At 39.2% G+C, this 22,597-nt stretch overlaps 1 protein-coding gene across 1 annotated transcript in view; it reads right to left on the bottom strand.

Annotated features, from left to right (window-relative positions):
• The window catches only part of LOC104497292 (gephyrin-like), a gene marked incomplete at its 3' end in the record, with an annotated part of 72,644 nt that overhangs the window by 30,198 nt on the left and 19,849 nt on the right, over positions 1-22,597 (bottom strand). The window contains exon 3 of the mRNA XM_010140530.1: positions 8,775-8,867. Within this exon, the coding sequence (XP_010138832.1) occupies positions 8,775-8,867 (93 nt within the window). The remainder of the gene's footprint in view (positions 1-8,774; positions 8,868-22,597) is intronic.

The following is a 22,597-nucleotide window of genomic DNA, read 5'->3' as shown; positions in this document are numbered from 1 at the left end:
AATAGGCTAAAGTGATGGGACACTATTTATTCTGATCTTCTGGCTATCAGCCACTCGTTCTCACAGAGTCACAGAGTGGTAGGGGTTGAGAGGGACCTCTGGTGATCATCTAGTCCAACCCCCTGCTACAGCAGGGTCACCCAGAGCAGGGTGCCCACGATGGTGTCCAGGCGGGTGTTGAGTATCTCCAGAGAAGGAGACTCCACAACCTCTCTGGGCAGCCTGGGCCAGGGCTCCACCACCCTCATTCTCCTTCTAGCTGAGCAAGGCACAGGAATATTACAGGTTAGTATAACTTCAGATTTAGAAATTGGGGTAATAGAAGAGGAATTTCTTCCCCATCCACCTGCAGTTTGCCGTATCAAACGCTACTATTTGGGCTTAGAACAAAACAACAGGAAACTTAGGCAGAGGAGACCAAGAGGTTTCCATCATACGATTAGTGATGGCATAGGGCAGCGAGGAAGAGCACACACCGACTGAACCAGAGGGCATGCTAAAACCGTGGGGTAGGAGGTACTGAGAGCATGCCCTGGCCGTTTTATAAAAGCCTGGGATGTTGTGGACAGCAGACACTACAGTTTGCCGCACCACCTTGAGAACAGAGTTCCTAGCACCTTCTCTCCAAAGAGAGATCTTTCAAGGCTCAATGACAATGAACTATGACAAACTGATCTCAGAGAGCCATAAGAAAATGTTTATTTGTGGAGGAAAATACGGACTTTTTAAATCCAAAAAAAAGTTTAAACGTCAGTAATAAATAATCAACAGTAGATTATGTACCTCACTACTAATTTGGGTGTTCTCATTACAAAATAATTGGGAAAAAGAATATATGCATGAAGTGCCAAGAACCTAAATACGGTCTAACTTAAGGTTAAAACGTATTTTTATTTTCCATAATAGATAAGACTTTCACGCCTGAGTGTGACGTTAGTCATTTTGGTTTTCTACTCTGGTACATATACTGAGTCAACCTTTTCTTAAAATGTCACCGCTCCACGTGGTAGCAATTAGCAAAAACAGGCAAAGGACTAGTTAGAAACCTGAGAATAACTGCTGAGGTCAGCTGCTTTCCAACACACAGCAGGCAAGAGGCGAATGAGAAATTATCTACTCTTTCATAAGTATCAGTTTTAGAGATCAGCTATTTTAATACTGAGTCATTTTGCTGTTCTGGTGTGTTTATGTCAAAAGGTCTAACTCACTCAATTTTTGATACATCTTAAATCCAAACTAGTATTTGCCCCCCTCTAGTTATCATGTCTTCAAGCTGCCTTCACAGAGAAGTCTTCCTAACATGTCTATATATTTTTGGTTAATTTTCTCTGTATTAAACTTTTATTAAACTCTTTGTAATAAACCATGACCAGAAAAAAATTACACATTAAGGGCAAGAATTGCATAATTACAGGCCTGACAAAGTTTTCAAGATTATTTTGCCTTAACCTGATGTTTTATTTTGTTAAGTCCCTAGTTATTTGCTGGAAAGAGATCTTTTAAATGGGAACTATTTTTAGAAATGCCTAAGAGGAAAAAAATTCCAGAAGTCCCAGATTGAAAATTTTGTTATGCAGAAGTCCTATTGCAGGCAGATTTTTCTCCCCCAGTTACAGAAAGGTTTGCAAGATCTATCCACAGTTGCAGCTACACTGCTAACAGGACCCAAACCAGTTACTTTAAACTAACAGAGGTGCCCAGAGGAGCTGTGGTCCCTGCAGTGAGAACACAGCTAAAAGCCATCAGCAATTCCAAGAGCAGGAGAACCCTTCTCTTCACCCAATAAAATGTAAATTATAAGAATATTGTTCTTCTGGGTGCATTTTTGAAAGTATTTGGGATCACTGGGATATGAACCATTTGTTCACCCACAGGATACGCTCAGTCTTCTTCCAACTTCCATTCTGAAATTCTCTCAGAATAAAAAACTCAGCTGTAACATATAAGATAAAAAAAGCAAGATTTCCTGGCTCATTACTGTGGCTTTGCTTCTCATTCTATGAAACATTCAAATTCCTTACTGCTGTTTTAACTACCATTTCCTTCTTTTCCACAGAGCTTGCAAATATTTCGTACACATTTGGAAGACAGAAAACAGAACTTCTGTTTGCTATTTGAGAGCATCAAGGAAAGCTGAAATCAAACAATAATTTGATCCTCAAGCGGGCAAAATTACGCAACTGCTTAAAAGGAATTCTAGTAGCATTGTTTATCTTTAGGATATGATGGTCAGATGACTTTATACAGGCTAATACTTTAGTAAAATAATTTAAAAGATACTTGCCTCAGCATCCTCAGACAATATTATCATAGTTCTCCATTCTCAAAGAAGAAACAGAGAAGAAATTGAGGTAATGCTTTTGGATGCAGGAAACGAAACTGCTCATTGATTATTTTCAGGATCTATTTGATTAAAACTATCCTCTCATTTACACAGACAGAACAGAAGGCTAGAATCTAGTTTGCCCTGTTGCAGAGGGTAATGCATCAAACAACAGCTGTGGCTCCGCGAGGAGTACAAGAGAACTCGCATTTTATAAGACATCTCTTCCACAACCAATTGCTTTTGCTTTGACAGGGTTGTAACAGAGAATACAGCTCTTCTTTGGGGAATTCTTCTGTGTGATTGATTAATCTCTCATTGTTAAACAAACCAACCACCCCAAACACATAAAACCCGTCCATTATGGTGATTTTTCTAATTAAGACTTTTCTGGCTCGAGCTTCCTATCACTAGCTACAGTTACTGTTCTCTTTTGTGGACTAAGAAAGCCACTGGTGCCTTACCTTACTAGTTCCTAAAGAAAATACAGTATTTTAATAATAGTAGTATAGTACATCTCTTACATTATTATTTCCCAAAGTAATTAAGGATCGCACCCAGGTTATTTCCCAGTGTTCTTGATGATAAACTAGACCGACTGAGTTGTGGAGCTCTCACAGAAAGCATCTCTCCTACCCATCATAGATTTTTTTCAACCTTTTTCTATATGCACTGCGACATTTGAAACTTTTCAAAAAGGGGATGTCAGAATAGAATGAGGCCTTTCCATTTTAGACGCATCAATCCCATATACAGAGACAAAAGTATCCTCTGTATTCCTATTCCCTTTTTCCTACAATCTTTATACTCGTCTGTGTTGGGAAATCTAGACAGAAACAAGTTGAGAGACATACATTCAAAACCATAGCAGAATATCTGGAATTTCTCAAGCCCTCTTTATTTAACAAAACTAGCACTCTTCAGGAATGCTCTCTCTGCATGTATTTCCTCCTTTCTTTGTGGTTTTTTTGGTTTGGGGTTTTGTTGGGGTTTTTTTTGGTTGAGGGTTTGGAGTGGGTTAAGGGGCTTCTTTTTTTGTGTAAACTCTGATATTCCAGTAAATGGAGCTGACATGGGATCTGGCTTCCTTCCCTCTCCCAGTTCTCACTACGGCTGTCCCGGCAGCTCGCGGGTGCTTCCCTGCAGTAACTGCAGCTGATGATAGCACACCCAAGCTCTTCAGTGATGCTGGCGTATTACCAAGTTTTCCTGAGAAACTCAAACAAAAGAAGAGAAAATGCACTTTGTAGCACTTAAGTCAGCTAAATCAGTTTGGAATTTCCCAAGACACAGGTACTTCTGTATTCTGACAGTGTACTGTGTAGTGCAAATGATCTGGATGCTGCTGCTTCTCAAAGAAAGTTGTAATAGTTGTTTAGCGAAAAGTGTTCTGCAGCTAAATGTATAAATTATACTCTAAGAACATACCTTCCAAATACAACAATTAAATTTAATTATAGAATTTTTAATTAAATGTATAAGGCACAAAAATATATTTGGATTTTTATAACACCAAATACAGCATTTCAAATAATAATTTTTGTTAAAAAAATTAAAGCAGACTGGACAAAGACCTCATCATATAAGCTAGGAACTGTCCGGAGGACTAGGGGGAAAGGGAATGGTTCTTTATAGAGTTGCTGATTGAGTTCTAACACAGCAGCATGGAATTTGGAAGGAGTCTGTCACAGTGCGGTCTCCTGCATTTAAGCATAAACATTGCCTAGATGCACCAGGCAACGTTTCGTAATTCAGACCCTTTAGGAGCAAGCTGGTTGGCAACATACTTCTCTAAGAGCCGTGGTGAGCAATCAGTCGTCCTCAAAGGGTCTGATGGCAAGTTACAGGCTCAGACATCATACACACACAGCACACTTCATTATACAATAGCTCTACGCAGAAATCCACCTGAAGGGAGTGAGACCTCCATTAAGAGATACAGAAAACTGCGGTCTTAAAACAGACCACAAAAATAAATGCTGGAAAAGGTTATTAAATGGAGGGTACCTTGAATACTGAAGTGTGAAGAACTGAAACAACAGCTTGGGTAATTAGAGGTACGATTTCACAGTATTCCCACCACAAAATAAATGACTAATGTCCCCTGTGAGATGAAGACTTCATTCCTCCTCACTATGAAGCCATCCTGAAGTGACAGTTTGTAAAAAAAAAAATATTTTCTTTTGGCCCAATGACAAGTCTAAGATGTTTTTGTTATGGCACTAAGACAAAACAAATGCTGCCGAAGAGGAACAGAAATACTCTCATATCCACCACAAACAACACCGGAAATCCTGCTGCTCTAGCAAGGCTCTACTTGAACCAGGGAGAACAAAAAACCTACACGTTATTTCTGGTTTAAATTATTGCCTGTTACATAAAAGTTATTTGAAGTATCTTAGTGGATTTGGGTTAGTCTGGCGGGATACACATGTTGCTGTGAGAGTATGGCTACAACATGACACGCCCTGTTGGGTCACAAGCGTCTTATTTCATGAACAAAGTTGAAGGGGAAGCAAGCAAACAGACAGGACGCATGAAAATTACAAATCGTACAGATTAGAAGGGTTGCCAACACTGCTTGGGACAGAAAAGTGGAAGGATACAGATATTAAAATAGTCTGTGGAAATAAAATGGAATTTGAGAAAAATCTGCACTAAATTCTAAGGAGAAACTCAGGAAACAGCAGTAGTGAAAGATACCTGAGGGATGTGGGAAAAGCCAGGTAATAGAAAAATTACAGTTGGTAAGGATTATAAAACTGAACTGAATAAACTAAGACTTCATATCAGAACAGAATAGAGACTTTCTTCTCTCCAAATATTGCTCGTGTGTGGCTTCGTTCTGAGCATCCTTTTTTCAGAAAAATGCTGACAAGTAGGAGGGAGTTCAGAGAACAACAATTTCTTTTCATGGATGAGAGAATTTTGATGAAAGAATAAACAAACATGCATATATTGTCAGATTAAAGGGAAACAAGTATGTCTCTAAATACATTTAAAATCAGTCTCTAAATATTGAAGAATATGATCAGCAAGAACCAAAAGGAACATTCATAATTTTTCCAGAGCACTGGAAAAGGAGGAAGACTGAAAGGATACATCTGTCTGGTTTTACAGGACGGAAAAGAGCTCTTTGCTGCTGCTTCAAAGTCTTATCTTAAAATTTCAGGGCTGGCAATCACCTGCAGCATGGATGAACTCTTTTTGAATACATACGGTGACACAGCTCTAGGATGTCTAACATCAGATGAGGCACAGTAAGCTGACTCCTATTGCTATCAGTCTCATAGCTGGGCAAACAAGACTTGTGAATCACACTAAAGATGAAGGGTAAGAAAACAGCTAGAAGACTGTCAGGGGACAGACAAGTGGTTTTTCTGGATGTACAACTTTGGAAAAGAATAATACATTTCCTTCTCAGAAGGATACCTAGTGATCAAAAAAATGCTGCCACATTATTTAAACTTTTCCCCCAAAGTTATGTTCTCATTAACATTCTGTAAGAGCTGTAACTGTCTTCTAACAAAAAGAGTTTGCATCTGAAAATATAAAACAAAAGTTCCCTAAATAACTTAGATGGCGCTATATATCAAGTCCCAATCTCTGTCCAGCAACACACACTTAAATCTACAGCAAACTGTATGAGCGTTTCCAGGAGGGGTCTACAGACTACCCCCTAAATTAGAGGCAAAAGGAGATTGTGGAAAACCCACGTGGTTGTATCTACAAAATAAAGCCTACGCTTTGGCCTCAGTCCAAACGCAAACTCCCACCAACTGCCATAATAGATGAAGAATTACAGCACTCACTAATAACATCAACAACACAGTTTCCTTCAGATTCAGTCATCCGTGGGGTGAATTTTGTTTTTTAAATATCCACACGCATTTCATCACTTCTAGTCACGTAGACAAGAAAGTGAAGGATATTCACACTGTTTAATGCAGTGACCCCTCAAAATGTGAGTCATAGGAACCAATTCAAAAGCTTCTCCCCACCCACTGACTAGACTGAGGCTATAAATAGAGGGACCAGAGATAGAAGAAAAATCAGATATTTTGAATATACCTAAAATAATCTATTCCATTTTAAGAAAAAAGTCATTACTCATCATTGAAACAACTGCAATATCCTGGTATGATTCTGATAGTGCGTTCAAAAGGCAAAGTGAGTGGGGAAACTGAGTAATTTTTTTGAAAATTAGTCATAAATTTCTGAAATTTCAATATTTTGAACAGACCCATTATGCTAGGCACTTAATTTCAATTTAATCAATAATTACAAATTCAATTAACATTCATTCTCTGGGCTGTAAATACTCTCAGGAACTTTCCTGGAGAGTACAATAGCCATTATGCCTATATGCTCAGACAAGACAGCAGAAAGACGTGTTTTCTAATCAGAAGTGCAGGAGGATTAAGGAGAAGCAGGACTGAACCATTCCAGCTGCAATGTGACCCGAGGGACTACTCTTGCTACTCTCACAAAAAATGCTAAAATGTCTTCCAGTATCAGATTCAATTACTAACAGGTTTAAAACCATGTCTTAAAGACGACGTCTCAATAGGACACTGTCACGATCACCTCATTCCATTATCGGCTCAGGGATGAGAGGAGAGCGTGCTGGACGAACACCGCACACGGAAGGGACTCAGTCTCTCCACTGTAATTTAAGCTTAGTCTTGCAAGTTAACCCAACTTAAAGGAGTGAAAAGTGAGTAAATACTGTCCTATAGAAACTCTTCCTAAGTACTGGAATAACGGGACAGTCAGAGTGTTTAATTCGGTCATAACCAGCTGAAGCCTTGCATACCTATTAAGTTTAAATACAATGCATTTTTTATTCAGCACAAGTTATTAACAATTTTTATATCAATGTGTTTTTATTATATACCCTGAAGACACTTTAACAACTGCGATAATCTTTTAAATGGTTCAATGTAACAAAAACTCATCAAACCTCCTGTCTTAATTAGTTTGAGTAACAGCAGCGGAGCAACCTAAGGACAATACTAGGTGTTCATGTGCTCGGTTGTTTCTTTCTTATCCCAAATGCTGCTTGAGAATCTCTGGCTAATTTTTGGCACTGGCTGCAATGCTTCCTTTGGCACTACCGCCTACACTCGACCCGGAGTAAAGGTAATAAATTGGGAAAACTGAAGCACAAATTCAGCCCTCTGTTTACTCAGTACTGGGAATACAAGCTTCAAAACAATTAAGTTACTTTGCAAGCAAGAGACCAGTTCAACCACCACACTTTTCACGTTGGTGCTGCACAGTGAACCATCTGCAAATTCCGTTTCACTAGCTGGCGCACTGTGGTCATCTCACACTGCTCCCATTTCCTGATACGCTGACCCTTAGGTTTGAGTTACTCACAGTTTCTTGTACATAATCAAAAAACATCAGAAGTCATGTACAGAAGCATTGTCTTTACATGTTTGTTTCATAACACAAATGTTAAACAATAAATTAAAACATGTTTTTAGATTCCTAATGGAAAAAGTTAAGCTGCAGCCATGGTTGACAGAACACATTTGTAAGCAAAAAGCATTGTAGGCAAGTTACAGTGAACTCAAATCAGCTCAAGTTCAAAGTTTAAGGGATTGAAAACTTGTATGAGTATTTAAGAGAAATCTAAATATGTCAAATTATGGAAATAAACACTTCAGGCACTCAGTCTGAATTCTGCCCTTTAGTGAACATAAGCAAACCAAAAAAAGTATGTGATTTTAGAGCCTCCTATAAATCTAATTTGGAACCATAAATACCAAAATTCTCGAAGAGTGATCACACAGTCATTTCACATGGTCACTCGTGGCCATGAGGTTAAGCTGTTTTTTTTTTGTTTTCCTCCTTACCTTACCTCCTTATTAGAGGAACATAACTAGATTTCCTGTGCAATGTTTACTGGGGCAGGTTACCCCCATCTCTGTGCCTGTTTAGCTTCTTTTGACAATGTGGCGTCAAGCAAAGCAATAGCAAAATTTTTCGCCCTCCTTTCTGCCTCTAACCCATGACGCAGCGCCTGTCAATGCAGTAGTACGCAAGGGAGCATTAAAAGATCTCTGTCATCCCACTCTTCCTCGTGCAGGCCACAACAAAAGCCACAGAAGGTTTTGCTTAGCAGTGCTGTACTGCAGCGCTAAGGAAAATTACGCCAAAAAGCTGTTAGAATTTTGTTTTGCAAGTGGACTGGAAATCCATTATACTACACCACATTTTAGTTTGAAAATCGTTTGGGGTCATAACCCAAGGTCAGAAAAATTCTCTTGTACTGTATTTCCTATTGGTTTTTCTGCTTTCAGGTTGTGTATCACTTGACCTGTCCAGAGATACCATAAAGTCACAGAGGAAATTAAAAAAAAAAAAAAATCACCCCCCCCAGCCTTGACTCATACGCTTCTACACCAAAAGGGGGATCCTTCTCATTCCACGACTATCTCACCTCTGGAGTGACATCCCGTGGCGCAAACCCTGTTCCTCCAGTTGTTAAAATCAAATTAAGTTCCTTTTCATCACACCAATCTATCAGCGTCTCCTGAAAGAGAACATGAATATTGTCAGATCTAACAAATAGTACATGGGATACAGTTATCTTGGAAAACACCTGAAGACTTGAAATGTTTTAAAACCAGAGACACACACAATAAATACAGGGAATTGTAAAATAACTCATGTTTTTTTATACAAAGATTCTCAGTGACTATTTACAACCAACACATGACAGAATAATTCAAGTATCCATCATTATGGATTTGGAAATGGAAACTGAAATTCTGTTCACCATCTCTTGATCTGAAATGGAAAACAAGAATTCACAGTTATTCATTTGTATCATTGTTTACTTTGATTTTAAGATAAAACACTTTGAAACATGTTAATGCAGTACGGCCATTTAATTCAGATCACACGGTCGATTCTTCTTACAGTACCTTTGGTTTCTGTGTTCTACTTTTTAATAGCCTGGAAGAAGTGAGAACCACATATTTGTAAGCTTACTTACTAAAAGATGCAAAAATACACCCGATGCAGCAACAGGAGAGATTACAGATAACCATATTTTCTACACTCCCTACCGCATCTCAACAGGACTCTGTATACCACTTCCAAGGCTGCACTAAGAAAGCTTATTAAATGTGCCATGTAAATTCATGGCTTACAATACTGAAGAACTCATGATACTAGAGAAGTGTTCGATTTGATCCGCATTCATTTTTTTAAAAAAACATTTTAAACTAGTTTCCAAAATGTGATAAAAATTGACATAAGGCGACGTAACTGTATCCAACAAAACACTCTCATTGACTTTTTAAGCATCTAGAAAAGGAAGCACCAGCCCCGTTGGTTGGGGACAAAACACTACTCATAGTCACTTGGCTGCTGCCAAGATTCTCTACCGGCTTTGTACAGAACTGACTTTGCCTATGGGAATCCCTCTAGGCCAGGCACCTGATACTTGGCTTTACTGATGCTATACAAACAAAATTATTAAATAGCATTTCAATCAGAGAAAATGTCATCAAATATTTTTTCCACATCTTTCTCCTCTTCTTTGATTATAAGCTTTCAAGAAAAGATGAGACTGGGTCAACAGGTTATAGAAATCACTGTCAGTCCATTCAAGTCAATGGAATTGTGCTGATGGATACAAAATACACTTATTTGGCTCTAAAACAGTACTGTAAAATTACTACCAAATTTTAAAAAGCTGGAAAAAACTACAGACCTCCACCAAAAAAAAAAAACAAAAAAAAAAAAAACAAAAAAAAAAAAAACAAAAAAAAAAAAAACAAAAAAAAAAAAAACAAAACCAAAAACCAAAAAACCAAACCAACCCAATAAATAGCTTAATTTTAACAATTCATATCCTACAATAAGCTTTATCAGTTCTTTTCTAGTGTCAAGGTAGACAAGGAGAAATAAGTCTGTACAGTCAGTTCCTCTTGACAGATTTTTACATCAAAAGCACACAGTTGTGATTCTAACTAGTCCAGATTTCACTGAAGTCCTAGAATAACTATATCAATTATGTTTTTCTGCTGCACAGAAATCATTAGAACACACTCCTTCAAATCAATATTATGGTGCTTATTTCTGGGATAACATGTATGTCTTTTTTCTTACCAATATGTCAAGTACGTCACAATACAGGACTGTAAAAATAATTCTCAATACATATGGATACATTCCATACTCCTTAACCATTGGAAAATGACATATACACTGTTAAAGAAGAGAGAAATACTAAAAACTACATATCGAGAGAGGTTTCCATGAAGAATCCATAGAGAATTCTTCCATTCCACATCCAGCATTGACACCGGTTAAGTAATTCTACAGTTAAAGAAGTTCAGTATTCTGGCACGTGCTAAATGTGTCTAGCACAACACAAACGTGAAGCTATTTTGCCTTTTACGCACCACTAATCACTTATGAAGGACCATAAAATACGTAAAGATTTAATTGCAATTGCTAAACAAATACCAATTAAATATGAAATTGGATTATGAAACAACATACATTTGTTTAGATTGGAATTTAAAACAGAAGTTAGTGTAAGCTTCTTTACAGATGTGCATGCTATCGAGAAGTTCTCAAAACAACTTCATGTGACTGAAAGGATCATTGCGGCTTCCGGAAAAAGTTACCAGTAGTGCTTCGCAGTGTAAAAGCCTGTGTTCTCCAACGCCAGTCTTCTCAAAACTACAAGCTTTGTAAAAATAAAAGTACGTGAATGTATATTTGCAAATAAATCACGGTTACTCTAGGACAGTATGTTTCAAAATGCAAGGAAAACACCGTATAACAGTATGTTCTTGAAGCTGTAATGACAACTATCCTTAGCAACCCAAGTCAAGCAAGAATGAATCAGAAGTTCACATCACAGCACAAAAATACAAAGCAGAGAAAAAGTAACCGAACTGTTCCTCATTGTTGTATTACACAGGAGTTTGAATCTCCTCTATTCAGCTGACCATGGCTTGTCCATTCATTTAAAAGGGAAAATAAAGTACTGAGGACCGTGCGAGAACGTGAATACCCATAAGGGAAAAGCACTGAAGGACAGATAAAGAGCTGAGTTCAACATTCAGTTTGAAAAAGAGGGAAGGTGTTAGAAATGCCAATATATTCTTGGGAATAATTTCATATTTTCCCCCTTATTTCTTGTGAGGGTGTTATTTCTTATGCCCACAATCTTTCTCTTATTGCTGAAAGCTTCACTGAAATGTAGAGGCATGAAGATACTCTCATGTGTGGAGCAACAACTCTGCAAGTAATCATTTCAAAACGACTTGAGAACATCAGAAAATGAAATACTAAAACACCATGAAAATACGAAAGAAATTTTCTATTATCTTCACCTCTATTCCTTCCCCCACCACCCAAAGGCAGCAAGTAAAAGAAATGTTAGGATTGTGTTCCGAGTGTAATCGCTGTAGTCAAATGGTTTGGATGAAACGCAAGTATGTATCTCAGTGTGCCTAAACAGACCTTTCCATCTCCTGAGATTTTACTAAACATCTACCAGTCTTTTTTTTTTTTGTCTTTACTAGACATTTACTAGTCTTTTGAAGATTCTACAGGCATATTTGCAGTTTTCAGCATTTCAGTCTTGTTGCACTGTTTTTCTAAATAGTTTTCTAAATACTAAGCTAATGTATTAAAAGAATTCATAAATGTGAAACTATTTTACTTAACTGCAAAACAAAAGGAAGACAGTAACAAAAAAAGCACTCTACTAATGGTTTAAATGGACATTTAATTATAGGCATTTTCCATTTGAAATAAATTACAGCTATCAAAGATTTCAAGGTTCAAGATACTTATATGCAGCCTTTTTTAAGAAAGCACTTCACGTCCTCTAAAAGCTAATATTCATGAAAATTATCCATAAAACGGGGGAAAAAAATAGGCACTGAAGTGTCATGCTCACCACAGTTCATCTATGCAAACGAGTAGGGGACATCAAGCAGCGATACGTGCAAACACTGCGGTGTTTGCTGGTCAAACCTGGTCAAACCACCAGGACTGGGAGTGCCAACACTGTTTTTAAGGGCTTTTTAAGGGCTCAGACTGGCAAAAAAACTTCAACCTATTATGCCGGAGAACAGTAAAGCCAGGATAGGCCACGTACGAGATTGACTCCGCAGAACAAAAGTGCAGTTTTAAATGTCTTCCGTGGATTTCCTCTAAGACAGACAAAGGAGGGATTCTTAATCCAAGCCATCTACCATGGATGGTTGCACCCAGAGGGTAGTGGACAATGGCCCGTGTCCAGATGGAGATCAGTGACGAATGATGTTCCTCTGGGGTCCACACTGCATCTAGTGCTGTTTAATATCTTCATCAACGACACAGAGAGCAGGATCAAGTGCACCCTCAGCAAGCGTGCAGAAGACACCAAGCTGAGCAGTGCGGTCTATGTGACAGAGGGACGGAATGCCAACCAGAGGGACCTGGACAGGCTGGAGTTGTGGCCCTATGTGTACCTCATAAGGTTCAACAAGGTCAAGTGCAAGGTCTCGCACGTGGGTCGGGGCAATCCCAGGTTATCAGTTCAGGCTGAGAGCAGTCTTGAGAAGAAGGACTTGGGGTACTGGTGGATGAAAGGCCAGGCAAGAGCCAGCAACGTGCACTCGCAGCACAACCTTATCCTGGGCTGCATGAAATGAAGTGTGGCCAGCAGCTCGAGGGAGGAGATTCTGCCCCCCTACTTCATTCTGGTGAGACCTCACCTGGAGCTCTGGAGTCCTCAGCACAAGAAGGACATGTTAGAGCAGGACCAGAGGAGGGCCATAAAAATGATCAGAGGGATGGAGCACTTCTCCTGTGAAGAAAGGCTGAGAGAATTGGGTTTCTTCAGCCTGGAGAAAAGAAGTGCTCCAGAAAAATGTTTGAGTACTTAAAGGGGGGCTATAAGAAAGATGAGGACAATCTTTTTAGCAGGGTCTGTTGCAACAGGACAAGGGGTGATGCTTTTAAACTGAAAGAGGGTGGATTCAGACTTGAGAGGAGGAAGAAATTGTTTACAATGAAGGTGGTGAAACACTGGCACAGGTTGCCCAGAGGTGGTAGATGCCCCATCCCTGGAACCATTCCAGGTCAGGCTGGATGGGGCTCTGGGCAACCTGCTCTAGCTGAAGATGTCCCTGCTCCCGGCAGGGGACTTGGGACTAGATGAGCTTTGAAGGCCCCTTCCAACCCGAACATTCTAGGGTTCTATGATTCTACGACATATTAGCCTCAGACTAAACAAGAAAAATAGTGATTTTATTTTATGATTTAAGAAACTGAATTAAAACCTAGAAGGAAGTCTAGATCAGATGCAAACCATGAGCCTGTATGTGCAGCAAGGCACAAGACTTCTTTCCTTCTGTATGAAGATCTGTTCCCATTTACTGCTGGTTCCACTGACACCCTCCTAGAGTGCAGGATAAGGTCTGGAAATCACAGCTGCTCACCGAAAAGGATCAGTCACTCCAGCATAACAGTTTTTCTCAGATGTCTCAAGGAAGGGATGGAACTTAGAGCTGCCAGAAGAGTCAGACAGATATTTTCCAAACATGTCCTTGGAACGACTTCCATGTCCACTCCTAACATGGCAAACTTATACATGTATGGGCACATATGCCTGCATGCTCATGCTTACATCATAAAAATGTACCAGCAAATGCACCAAAGTTCAATTGGTCTCATTTCTGTCATGCATGAAAGACCTCTCTCTAAAATAGAATGTTTACTTACTAATATAAATATTAGACTAGTTATACAAACTGTTTTAGAAATGCTTGAAGCCAATTAAAAATTAAAAGCCCATAATGCCTGCTTGTCAGTATTAGTTTTTCCAGTGAAAATCCTGACATCTAGTATTTATTCCTCTGATTACTCCTACAACAACACAAGCTAAAATAGCAGTTGCAATGAAAAGAAAAAAAAAAAATCATAAAACCAACTAAACTAATCCAATACTGCTCACAGAAATTTTCTCTTTTTTTTCCTAATTAAAGCAGCACTTCAAAGACCTGTTATCACAAGACTTAAAAGCTTGGGTTTCGAGCCATAAACTCCAAATTAATTGTGCAGAACAAGATGGCTTCTTCCACATTTTCTTCCCCTCTACATACATTAATGTTCATCCAAGGTTGTTGAAAAAACTGTTTACTCTGGGTTTTCTTCTTGGAATGTGAAAAGGCAGCTTGATATTACGCTTAAGTCAGTAACTTTCTAAAACTAGGGTTTTAGAACAGTATTTTCTTTAAAACAGTATTTTATCTACGTTCATCCACATCTCCAGCACACGTATCTCACACATCAGAAGTTTCACCAAACTTTGCTGGCTGTAACGAAGCGCAGATAAGCTACATCTTATCAAAAACACGGAACTGCAAAGCCACAGAAAACCAACTGTGAATTTCTCTCAGCTGCCAAGACAAGACTAACAGCTTCAACTCTAAGATAAAAGCCCGTCTGTCGTATAGGCAAAGGCGATGCGTCTCAGAGAACTCCAAGTACAACCAGGTAAGAACCGTATTTCTGTAACAGCTCTCGCCTCACGTGACCTGCACTGGGAAACTATACTGGAAAATAATCACTTGCACAATTTGCACACACGTATTTGCTCACAGAGACAAGCATATCTCCAGTTTAAGCCAGGGCATCCCCTGCATCCAGTTGTTCTCTTTAATGGGCAGGAAGTGTAGTGGATTAAAAAATGCTTGCAGGGCTTCTGTGATTGGAAAAAAAACACAGCTCTGGCAAAACTGTTTAAATTCAAATGTTTGCTTTTCTGTTACTGTGTAGTTTTAAAAAACAATATAATTGTAAATTGTAAAATTGTAAATTGTAAAAATGTAAAAATTGTAAAAACGTAGTTGATTCTCACAGAATCCAGTTCAGTTTCTAGCTTCATTTTCTATTAGTAAATACAGTCTTACACGTTATTTCTAAACACAGCTGCAATTGTATAAGACATCATTTCCCTTTGCCTTTTAAATAATATTACAACTTACGTAATTTCCATTTTAATTGTAATTCTCAATGGAAATGAGGGTTGGACAGAGATTCAAGTATCTAAAAAAGGTTAGAATGAGGGGGGAAGGTAAGATATGAAACCATTAGAGAGACAGGTTGCTACTCAGTGTAAGTCAGCAGTTCGTGGTATAAAGTCTCTCAGGCGTGTATCGCTCATGCATATCATCCAAAGAGTCAATGAATGGAATTGTTTTTAAAATAAGAGCTACTGCTTTACCTGTGAAAAATACAGTAAAGAAAATTTACCTACCAACGAAGGGCTGCTGTACTTTGAGATATTTAGTCCATACATATAGTCTAAGAGTGGGTGGGCTGGTGGCCTGCCCTGGGCTGTCCCGGGAGGGTGCTCTAGCTCCTCCCCTCTTCCCGCTTGAGGCATGACACACAGGGCAGAGTGCATCCGCCACCACTTCAGCTCCTCTTAAATGCACAACCAAACCTGAAAGAGATTCAGAAAGAGGGGAAAGGCAGGTAGGAGACTAATGTACATGCAGACTATACCTCTCAAAGAACACCAGTTACTGACCAGTAACCTTTCTTCTTTGAGTCTGCATGTACATTCCCGCAATGACTCACTCCAAACAGTTCCCTTTGCCTTTTACCACCCAGAAGGCCTGAGGACTCCCACAAACAACCGCAGCATGACTCCACTGAAGGCTGGAACAGCCCTGGATACTATTAGACTAACATAACGCTGGGTGAAAGCAAAGAGAACTCCAGGTGGGCTCACGGCAAACGGACAAATACCATACGATACGGATACTAAGTTTGCCCAGAGGGAAGTTTATCGAGTCCATGCAGAGCCAGAAAGTCATCTGAACAACTGTTGCGTGAAGTCAGATGAACTTCTGGATATTCCTCTCAGTACAACGAGAAAGTACAACAAGCAAAGAAACAAAATAAAAGACCTGGAACTGTGAAGTGAAATTATGGAAGTCCTTATGAAATCAAGACTGTGCAGTATAAAATTCAATCAAAGCAGCACAAGATCTGTGAAGAAGCACTGGAGAACTAATTACCTAGCTACTCGGAAACTTTGGCACCACTTTGCAAAGGAATTTTGGATGACTGAAGAACGGATACTCTGTACTTCTGAAGGTAAAATGAGAGTCATAAGAACTCCTATACTTCAGCTGTTGGCTAAGAAAAGCGTCACCAGATGTTACAGTCTCAGACACAAGCAGATGGAGTAAGAATTTAAGGGCTCAAAAGGGGAGAAGGAACCACTACAGGGCAGTGGTTTTCCAAGACTACTCAGTCATGAACAATTCAATGCCTTGTGATCAGCTGTTGTGGAGCTGTGAGGTGAGAGAACACGAGTGTGTTCAACCAAAGAGAGAAACCTTGTACCCTCACCAAAATACAGAAAGGAATCAAAGGAACCGCATTTAACAACTAACCTAGAAGGGCTGATAGCAAAGCAGCAAAACCCACATTGTCCAGAAAATACCGTTATCTCATGGAGTATGCGTGCCCAGCGGACACTCTCATTCTAGTGGCTACCATCACTCTGGAGAGTAGCGAGAACTGACCACCCTAGAGATTGATTAATGCTTTGACACGGAGAGTCCCAAGATTGCGACAGATTGAAGAGCCAGGGAAGAGCTAAAATACGTCTACGGATGCTCCAAAAGAAACCTTACATAGCAGTGTATGAATACATATGAATACTGTCAGAACAAGGTGAAATTACCCAAAATTAACGAGTTTGTCTTTACTGAGTATTTCTCTAGATGTGTGCCAATTCTGGTAAGTTACAATCAAGATACCGTAAAAGGAGAAGCATTTTGCAAGTCTAATCCAGGCAAAATTGCTATACGGCTTTATTAAGCCAGGCAGCTGAATAAGACACAAAAAAAAAAAAGAGTGTATTTTAGCAAAGCACATGCAGTATTGCAAAGAAGAGACGTACTTAGGTCCTCTAAAGAACATCCCTAAAGGAAACAGTGAAAGTCACTTGCATCCTCACAGAAATTTCCTTCGGGAAGTTCAGTTCATAAATTCTAAAGAATATACTAAAACGGGCCTGGATGGAAACTCAGTTATTCTCTCTCTCCATCCAGTTCAGGATTATTTTCTCATTCCTGACAGATACCTGTCTACAAAACATACGCTTAAAGATCAGTAAATGTTTTACTTCTGGACAAATGACCACTGGAAGAGCAGAGGAATAAACTGTGTATATGAAAATCAGAACTTACGGAACCAATGTAGAAATTTAGTCTGAAATACCACTTCTATCTTACAAAGGACTGTGAGTAGAGTCAAAGCCACTTATATCAGGCCTCACTGTCTTCTACACGCAACAAAGAATATTGTGTCAAACAAGTAAGACTGAAGAATCACATTAATATTCCAAATTTAAGTTAACTCTTACATTTGAATGGATGACTGATAATCATTGTAGGTTGGAGAGAACTTACGTGGTACCAAACTGGTGATGAACTGCTGAAATAAATAGCTTCTAGATGTGTACTAGGCTCCATAACTCTAATATTCTAGAGCGCAGAGAAACAAAGCCCTCACAGAAGGTGGATTCCTCCTGAAATGAAACCATTTCCATTTCGTAATACATGGAAAGGTTATGGAACATTCCCATAATCTCCCACGCAGAACAAAACTGTTCTGTATGTTTCAGTGGTCAAATATCTTATTACAATTCACTGTAAGGAAACTGAGGCCTGAATGATGCACGTGTCTTGGTCTGAATGATCAATGCGGGGGAAAAAGGCAGAATGACTAGAAGAGATGCTTGCTAGCTCCTGAATTCCAGGTGCTGATACTGTTCAAGCCAGGACAGAGTGACTGCGGTGACCCAGACACTGCATTTTCTTAACCACAACAGAATAAGGTTATTGGTAGATATATAGAGATCTGAAATGCATGGAATTAAAAAGACATCTCCCTACCAGCTCAGATACTTGTCCCCTCTAGAGAAGAAATCTGTGCGTTACCAACCACAGATTAATCTTTGGTGAATAATACTGTCACTACAATTCCTTATTTCAATATTCAGAGAAGTATCTGTGGAGAAGATGTGGCAGCATATTTTGAGGGTCCTGAAGAGAACGGATTGCAATGATTATTTTATGGCAAGCACAAGAATTCCATAGATGCAGTCATTACATAACGGATGGATCTGGTACCCCCCTGCCTGCTCATGCAGTGCACTATGATGGTGCTATTCACCCAAAAATAATTGTTCTGATCATCAGGGTATGGATACAGAATACATTCCAATTTTGCCTAGCAACATTCACTAGAAGATGTCCCTCTTCTGCAACAAAGCCGCCATCCTTACTGAGATCTCCACATATCTGCAGTGGATCCCCCTACCAGCTGAGAGATATTAAGCTTCTATCCGTCAGCTGAATCCATTCTCTAATACCTAATTATAATGCGTAAACTAAATGGAAGATGTGGCCAGCCAGCCAGTGCACGTACAGGCCATGTGCCCCAACAACGAAAGGCACGACCTTACTGCGATCCATGATTGTCCTGGCACTGTTCAGATTGTTTAAGGGAAATGCTCTTTTGCCCTGGTGAAGCCGACCAAGCCAACAATAAAATCTCTTTCCTGAATATAAATTAGATGGGAATTATCTATGTTCATCCTTCTACTGCAGTGTAAAATAAAAAGGTATTTGTAGAGAATCCTGGAAGCTTTTTGTGAGTTATAGAGAAAGTATTCTTGTATCAATCAGGTCACTACATGTGAGTATGCAAGGATATTTATTGTTCTTCAGGAAAGATTCCTACCATAGACAAATAAGGAAAAAATTACAGAGTACTATTTTTAGATGGTAAATGACTTTCCAGGACTAATACTCAATATCAGATTAAGCTTCCAGAAGATAACAAAACAGCAGGGAGAAAGCCCCTTCATCAAAATATAATCCATTTGATAATGAAGTGTCCTTTATTCCTCCAAATACAAGGACGGTGTGGACATCCTGCTCTGTTATATTCTTATGATAGGGATGTACAAAGAATGAAGAGAAAGGTCTATGCAAGAAAGGCAAGACGACTGGGTATTCTGGCACTGGTTACGCTGACTGCACTTCTCCACTACCTGGTGAGTAGGAGTCATCTTGGAGGCCCTGCAAAAGATTCTCAAAGGGGATAAGGATAAAAATCAATTGAGATTCGTTGATGGTTCTTAATGCAAACAACACGTTGACAGCTGTTGAAGGCAATGAAAAATAAATGTGATCATTATAGAAAAAAGTCTTTTCCCTACGAGCCCTTGCTTTTTTCCTCATAATAGAGAACAACAGAAGAGTAATAGAATGAACCAGTAATAGGCTGCCTTGCTGATTAGGTGGTTGTTTATTCCTGAACTCCGGAGTATAAGCATGGAAAGACTAAAATGAAGTGAAAGAACCTTTTGGTACTTAAGACGATTCATTACTGAACTAAAAAGGCCATTCTCTTCAAAGGGAATACCTGAAAGGATTCAGTCTATGCAGAATCTCTCTTACAGGCCCAAAGGATTATAGCTATTACACAATACTGGGTGAAAGCTCGTAACACAGAATTTGATGAGCTATCTTCTGCTTCCGTTGCGGCTTGCAGAGGTGTCTTAGCATTAGCTGATCCCACTGCAATCAAAGATTTCAAATGATTATTACAGTCATGAGAAATCTGATGCAGAACAACTCACATGAGAAAGACTTTCCCTAAGAGCTGGAAATTCCTGGTCATTTCTCTCTTGGAAAGTTTTTAAGAGACGTTCATTTTTTCCGGAAACATACTAACCCTATATATTAAAATTACCTGGAGTCAGGTGGTAATAAAAGCATTCAAAATCCTTCCAACTGCTTCTGCAGGAGGTAGAAATGAAGCTAAAATCTGCCAGGATACTAAGGTTGCTCAAACATGCCTTTATGGCTATGGGAAATATCTCAGGCAAAACACTGCGCAGAATGTCAAACAACCTGCAACATTTTTGCAGCATTGTTTGTAATCTCCACTGTTTCCAAGGTCCTAAATTCTTAGAAATTATTTTGTGCTATATGGAAAGATATGTTAACACTTCGTTACATGACAAGGATCGTATATATAAAATAAAAAAATACATCTTCATGAAGTGACTGAGGTAGAGACAACTTTGTAAGACGTCTGACCAATTTGATAAAGTTGCTGCAAATGGAGCAGAGAGAAGCTTAATAAAGCAACTGCTTCACAGAAGTGATACAGCTCAATGTAGTCCCAAAATGTTATCAAAGCCATAGGAGTTTACCAGGACACAAAGAAAGTTCAAAGCAATACCTGAAAAGAGCTGGAAAGGACGATACCAAGCAGAATCACTTGTCACCTCTTGTTTTTGTAGAGACTTTTGTACATGCCAAACTTGGCTTGCTAAAATTCAGGAGTCATAAAAGAAAAACTAATCAGTACTATCGGAATGAAAACAGTACGGAATGCTTTGTGTCAAAGGAAGAGCCCTCCTTACGAACGCTGGCAGCCAGCACAGTAGGGCTCCTGACTGCTGCAGAGAGGCTTGGTGCGTTCAGAAACGTGTTCTAGTCCTCAGCTTCCTCTGTGCTGCCTCTACTCGCAACTCCTGGTTCTGGGACAGAGTTTTCACACAAACGCCGCTAATTCCGTAGTAAGAAACACTTGCACTAAGCATGTCATCTCCACAGGTGCTCTTCACAATTTATCTTGAATGAATGATGGCTTAATTAATTAGGTGTTCTGGCAACAAATATATTTGTACCATATGCTTCAGTTGCAAAATCGAAAATCTGTGCCAGAACCAAAAGCTGCATAACTGAGGGAAGAGCTGTCAACAAGAGAGGTCTTACAGTGTCTGCTTCAAGAAGAATTAATGATTTATAAACTCTAACTATTTAGCACAAGAAAAATCAAAAGGTTTTCTCATAATTTAAGTTCTAAACCTCAAGTGATTTCTATTGTGCTAATCTTAGCAGACTTTCCTCGCTGTAAGTAACCCTTCTGAGAGAAGTTATTTCAGAAAGTATTAGTCAAACTTATTTTGAAATTGCTTTCACTTACTTTATCTGAGGTTTACATTAAACCTTTGTAACTCTCTAGATTACATTATTTTATACATCACAGTTAACATACAGGTATCACAATTATTCATTATACTTTCATAAATGGGTATTTTGTGCCTCTTTGCTCCTGTTTCTCTTGAAGAAGAATGGAGAGGGAATATAAGCACACTTTTTTTTTTTTAGTACCTTTCCAAAAGGATAAGCAGGAAGACCCAGTATTACAGAAATGTTTAAGGAGTACAGTTGTAGGTACAGCAGGTTCTAGTGAAAAAAGTTCATCCCCATTGTTACTGATGTGCTCAAATCAGACAGTGGAGGTTATGCATAAAAAATGCCTGCTGCTTCACAGGAACAGAGCCCTCCTTGCTAAAGCATGAGTCATTTCTAGAGCTGTGAAACCACGGAAAGCCCTCTGGACTAGGAAGTGCTTGTTTGTTATTTTAAAGATGTACAGAGACACACATGGTAGCCTTCACAAGAATCCGGAGTTATTTATATACCTCAAAAAAAAAGTTACCTAAGAAATAATGAGTCTTTTTGATTGTGTATGACCTGCTTTATATACTATTATTCTAACATATGGTCTGTTACATGAATATGTTTGTATAAGTATTTTTTTTTTAATTGCAAAACCTACCTTTCTGGACATGTTAAAATCACATTACAGCCATCTGCTCAGTGCAATTTAGAAAACAGGCATAATCTCAATAATTAAAAATACCATACTGCCCCTTTCAAAGAGTTGTATCACCTCCCACACATTCTACTTTGAGGATTATGATGCATGCAGGACACGTTATCTCTGGACTTCTGCTCTCCCTTGTAGAGACAATTGCCACTTTAGTGCTGGAGAGCCTACACAGGCAGCGGAGTCATTCAGATAGTATTTTCAGTAAGAGAGAGTAGGTGGAATCAGCGGATGGAGGAGAGTATCCAATAAATTCTATCTGTGAGCAAGAACTGGGCAATGCCCTCTGGAAATTAAGAGCCACACAACGTTCTACTCATAATGTTTCTAATGTTGTAATGACCCTGACCAGGAGAGCATCGTGCACCAAGGAGTAAGTGATCCACTTAACAGTTGCCCTGCGGTTCCCCCAGCAGGCTGTGCTCCACAGCCAGCATGGGCCTCCAGGTCTTGGTGGTGCTGCACCACAAACCCCTTGGCCACAGGACAGGCTCCGACACCTCATCACAGTGGCAGAGCCTGCAG

This window comes from Buceros rhinoceros, unplaced genomic scaffold (genome assembly GCF_000710305.1).
Source record: "Buceros rhinoceros silvestris isolate BGI_N320 unplaced genomic scaffold, ASM71030v1 scaffold4597, whole genome shotgun sequence".
Lineage (NCBI taxonomy): Eukaryota > Metazoa > Chordata > Aves > Bucerotiformes > Bucerotidae > Buceros > Buceros rhinoceros.
This window is presented reverse-complemented; position numbering and strand designations above follow the sequence as displayed.